A 5,830-nucleotide genomic window follows, 5' to 3' on the forward strand; every position below is an offset into this window, starting at 1 on the left:
TTTTTTTGTTTTATTTTTTTTCCCTGTGAGTACTTGATAAATCAGTTCTCTTCAATATCTTTCAAACTTTAATTAATTAGGACAAAAATTGTACCTTTTGAATTACAAAAATTGTTAATTAATGTTTCCCCGTGATGAAATTGCCCTTAATAAAATAAAACCATTTTTTTTTTCAGAAAAAAAAAATTATAACTAAAATTATAAGAAAAAAAAAGGGTAGCCAAATTTTAAAATATGAAAAAAAAAACAATAAAAAGAATTTGTTTTTTTTTTTATTATTATTATTTTGAATTTATAAGAATATTTTTATCTTATTAAAAAGTTTGTAGAGTTATTTTTTTATTTTTTTGGTATTTTGGAGAAGATATTATTTGAATTAAAAGTTTAGAAGAAACATTGTAAATTCCGTAATAACTTAATTATAATATATCAAAATTTCTTTGTTAATGAAATACATTTTTTTTTTTTTTTTTTAATGAAATACTTTCTTATGCATGCATATAAGACCACACAGCTATGAGCTACCCATTATTGATCATGACCTTTAGAAATTGATTCCGCGAGACAATAAGAAGATTTAAGAAGTGAAATATGAGCCGCACATGCATGGCCACATCATATCTAATGGACTCCTTTTAAAGTTTGAACGTCAAGTCAATAATGCACCTCTGAATCATCAATAATATATCCCATACACCTCTGCATCATCAATAATTCCCTCAAGATCGGTTTACTTGACTCACCACCCACAACCCACAAATGGCTGAAATAGTTCTCTACGACACTGCTGGGAGCATCATTAGGAGTTTGAGCTCTCTTGCTCTCCAAGAGATTGGAGTGTTATGGGGTTTCAAAAATGAGCTTCGAAAGCTCGGGGACACCGTTTCCACCATCCAAGCTGTGCTTTTGGACTCGGAGGAGAAGCAGGCCCATAACCATGCGATCAAAGATTGGCTTCGAAAGCTCAAGGATGCCATGTACGACGCCGATGACTTGCTGGATGACTACTCCACTCAACTTCTACGCCGACAACTGATGACACGGGATAAGAAGATGGCAAAACAAGTAAATTCTTTATTAATGTGCACATGATGTTGTCTGTCACTAAAGCATTCCCAGACCTGCATACAAATATTTATCACAACACAAGCCAAAGCAAATATATATCATTTTACGTAGTTTAAAATTTCTCAACAACAACAACAATTTGTTCATTATAATGTTAATTAAACCCAACTATTGAACGGTATGGAAATTCTAATCTCAATATATATATATATATATATATATATATATATAAGCAATAATCACTTAAATTGACATGCATTTAGAAGTGGCAAAGAGTACAAATTACCTCGATAGTCAATACTGTACTAAAAGTTAGGCGACAACTATTAAAACTTGAATAGACTGAATAGTAAGGTTTAGCGAAATTATCCCTATACTACGCACGTAAATTGTGATTAAAATTCGTTCCTAAGTTACTTGACCTTTCAAACCTTCCCTCTATTATTAGAGATGTTTTATTCTTAGAAATAAGTTAAAAACTTAACCCTAAAGTTTCTTTTCTTTTCTCTTTATTAAAAAATATTTTTAATGTTTATTTCTTTTTTGTACCTTGGTCCGAACATAAAGTTTTCTTTTTCCTTAAAATGTATCATATTCTAGGAGCTCATTCTATTAATATTTTCATAACTTTTGAATAAATAAACGAAAGTAGGGTTAATCTTGAAATTTCACTAAAAAAGTGGTTTAGTTTTCTTCCAAAATTCTCAAAATTGTTTTTTATGGGGGCTTGGGTAAGAAATGGCCCATTTGAACCTCCTCCTAACTAGGTAAATCAGATAAGGCCCACAACTCACTAAATGGACCTAAATTAGAGCACTACACTCTGGTCACTTGGCCCATTGGCCCACAACACATATATCTAAGGTTTTTAACTTGACGAAATTTGGATCAAATACCCACCTAAACATGCCATGGACTGAAAGTTTAATTTCCAGATTTAACCCAAAGCTCTTCTTGATGCCATATATGAGAAATTACTTATTTTCTTGATATAGTCTTAACACCGCTTGAGGGTTATGTTTAGAAGGTTTTTACCACTCAAATGAGCCATTGAAAAGAGGTTTTTGGCTATAAAAGTTTCTGGTTTTTGGCTTTTGGTATTAGATCCTATGTCTATTTCATGAATGAACATCATTATAAACGTCATTTTTAAAGGACAATATTTTCTTCCAAAAAGATCAACACATCTTGTACACATAGACTTAAATAGCTTTTTGGTTATAAACTATCATCTTACAAAATTATGAATGAAACATTAAAGCCCATCATTAGGGATAAGACTGCCATGGATTAGTCCATTAGGTTAAGAAATTAATTATCTCGTATAATCTTTTTTAGGGTCTTTGATCCAATTTTTATTAAGTTCACTAGGGCCAATAACATTAGTTCATGTATCTAAAGCCCAAGACATTGGGTCAAAACTCGTACTAACTTATATCAAATATGGGGTGTTACAATAACAATGTTTTCATGTATCATTTTGAATGACACCTCAGCATGTTGCAAATTAGAAAATAGGTCTGAGTACATCTGATTATACTCTCATCATAAATCAAAACCATTAAAGATTAATACAATCCTTCACGCCCAACCCCAGTTCACTGTCTTTCACGCCCAACCGGCACAACGCCCAGCCCACCGGTGACCCACAGTGCACAGCCGGCCGCCATTCCCTGCCGGCACCACGCCCAGCCCACTGGTACCCTCCCAGCCCACCCAGCCACCAGCACCACGCCCAATCCACCGGTGAGTTGATTTAAGGCCCAACGCACGCCGACACACCACAACCCACGCCGGAACGCCGCAACCGGCTTAAAAAATCCCACGCCGGCTTCAAATGCCCAACCAACTGGCACCATGCCCAATCCACCGGCGTTTTATTGTTTTCGTTTGGTTTGAAATTGTGGAATTTTGGTCTCAAAATTTTTTATCCATCATTATTTTTTTGCCACAAAATTTCTGGGATTTTCATGTAAACAAATAAACAAACACCCATAATATTTTCAACTACTATTTAAGGAAAAGTGACAGTGAGCCATTGAAAACAATGGGTCTGGGCGGGATACAAGAAACGTCCACATTGGGGCTTACTGATGAAGATATTTTCTAATGGGGCTGGGTGGCATAGCCTGGACACGAGATTCTCGAAGCCGACTGTGTGGGGAAGAGCAGCGAAGGTTGGACGGCGTGGGTTGGGTAGAGAAGGCGTGTTGCTGCAGAAATAGTCAAGCTAGGTTTGGTGAAGGTTTGGTTTTGTTTGTTTTGATTTATGATGAGATTATTATCCAGTGTATCCAAACCTATCTTCTAATTTGCAACATGCTTATTTGGCATTCAGTGAGTGGGTTGCACAAAAGGTGAACTTTGTACAACGTCCACATTGAAGATATTCTCTTTTGACATATATAGATGCTTTTATATTCCATTCTTTTGTCTGTTTTCTTTATTCTTACAACTGCTATAAATAGAGTCTTACCTAAAATAGTCTCATTTGTAAGAGTACTAACCATATGCAAAAAATGTACGGTTAATTAAGTTCCGACATCTTTCCAAGGAGCAAATGACGTCTAGAAAAAGTCACATAAATTATCGGCCCCCATTATAAACCCAACTATTCAATCGTAGGGGAATTCTAAAACTATAATAGTGAACGGATTGGAATGGGTGGTTGTAAATAAAACAACCCAAAAAAAAAAAAAAAACTCTAACTTAAACTTACAACAATTACAAACATGACCTTCATATTTTCCTTAGTTATACATATAGCCCAAAAAATGTTTAACTTTTCGAAATGGACCATACTAAATATTTGGGAGTATTACAGGTACGCATCTTCTTTTCCAAATCGAACCAGCTTGTATATGGCCTTAAAATGGGTCATAGGATCAAGGCAGTTAGGGCGAGACTGGATGAAATTGCAACTGATAGGATCAAATTTGGCTTCAATGAGCATTCCACAGCGACACAGTTTGAGCATATGAAAAGACAAGATACACACTCATTTATACATGGGGAAGATGTCATTGGGAGAGAGGATGATAAGGAGTCTGTTAAAAAGTTGTTATTGGATTCCAATATGAGTGAGAAGAATGTTTCCATAATTCCCATAGTTGGGATTGGTGGACAAGGAAAGACCACACTTGCGCAATATGTGTACAACGACGAGGAGGTTCAAAGACATTTTGACCTGAGGATGTGGGCATGTGTCTCTGATCCTTTTGACGTGAAAACTATCGTTGTAAAGCTCATAGAATCTGCGACTAAGGAGAGACCTAAAAGCTTTGAGATGGATCCATTGCAAAGTGAGCTTCGAGCAAAAATTGATGGGAAGCGATATTTACTTGTTTTAGACGATGTGTGGAATGAGAATCGTGGTACATGGTCCAACTTAGAAAAGTTGTTAGTGGGTGGCCAGAGAGGAAGCAAAGTTTTGATTACTACACGTAGCGAAAAGGTTGCAAAGATTACAGGTACAGTTTCACCATATCCTTTGAGAGGTTTATCTGAAAACAATTCTTGGAATTTATTTAAGAAAATGGCATTTAAAGACGGGGAAGAGGCAAATAATCCAAAGCTATTAGAAATTGGAAGGGAGATCATACAAAAGTGTGCACAAGTTCCTCTTGCTATAAGGAGCATTGGGAGTCTATTATATTTCAAAAATTCAGAAGATGATTGGTTGTACTTTAAAAACCATGAACTTTACAAAATAACTCAACAAGAAAATGATATTTTTCCAATACTTAAGTTGAGTTATGATCATCTCCCATCACACTTGAAGCAATGTTTTGCCTTTTGTTCGGTGTTTCCAAAAGATTATGAAATTGAAATGGAGGTGTTGATTCAGTTATGGATAGCTCAAGGCTTTCTTCATTCATCATATGGAAATAGACATCTTGAAGATATTGGTCGCGAATATTTTATGGATTTGCTTTGGAGGTCGTTTTTCCAAGACGTACAAAGAGATAGAGTTGGTGAAATAGAAAAGTGCAAAATACATGACCTTATTCACGATCTTGCACAGTCAGTAGCAGGTGAGGAGTGCACAATTTTATATCCAGATGGAGAAAAAGTAGTTGGAAGAACTCGTCATGTGGCATTTCATTCTTCAGATTCATTACCGGATATTCTTGCTCTTTTGCCCAAGCCTAACAAAATGAGAACACTTCTTCTACGCATTCCAATATTTCCAGGACCTAATGATAGGCTTAACTTGAACAATGTGGTACTTGAGTTGAATAAGCCAGTCTCTAATACACTTATTTCGAGTTTTAAATGCTTGCGTGCTTTGAATTTGAGTCGGTCGAGCATTCAAAAAGTGCCGAATTCCATTGGCAAGCTAGAGCATTTAAGATTTTTAGATCTGTCTAGGAATGAAAATATCAAACTACTCCCCGCTTCTATAACTAAATTGCAGAATTTGCACACACTAAGACTTGACTATTGTCTTAAACTTAAGGAATTGCCAGAAGACACTAGAAACTTGATCAGCCTCAGGCATCTTGGGCTATTGAAGTGTGATAGCTTGACTCATATGCCTCGTGAACTTGGAAAGTTGACTGCTCTTCAAACTCTGTCACTATACATTTTAGGGAAGAAAAAGAGTTCTCTCTCCAAGCCAATGGGTGGGCTAGGGGATTTGGATGGTTTAAATGAGTTGAGAGGAATCTTTTGGATCAAGGGTTTAGAGCACTCGAGATCTTCTCCATCAGAAGCAAAGGCTGCAAACTTAGAGAGGAAGCGACATCTTCAATATCTGATA

At 35.9% G+C, this 5,830-nt stretch overlaps 1 protein-coding gene across 1 annotated transcript in view; it reads left to right on the forward strand.

Moving 5' to 3' along the window:
- Positions 1-677: 677 nt before the first annotated feature.
- The window catches only part of LOC132181618 (putative disease resistance protein RGA3), a 5,587-nt gene continuing 434 nt past the window's right edge, over positions 678-5,830 (forward strand). The window contains exons 1-2 of the mRNA XM_059594868.1: positions 678-1,065; positions 3,893-5,830. Coding sequence (XP_059450851.1) covers positions 760-1,065; positions 3,893-5,830 — 2,244 coding nt within the window. The 5' untranslated portion in view covers positions 678-759. The remainder of the gene's footprint in view (positions 1,066-3,892) is intronic.

Source organism: Corylus avellana, chromosome ca5, assembly GCF_901000735.1.
Source record: "Corylus avellana chromosome ca5, CavTom2PMs-1.0".
Lineage (NCBI taxonomy): Eukaryota > Viridiplantae > Streptophyta > Magnoliopsida > Fagales > Betulaceae > Corylus > Corylus avellana.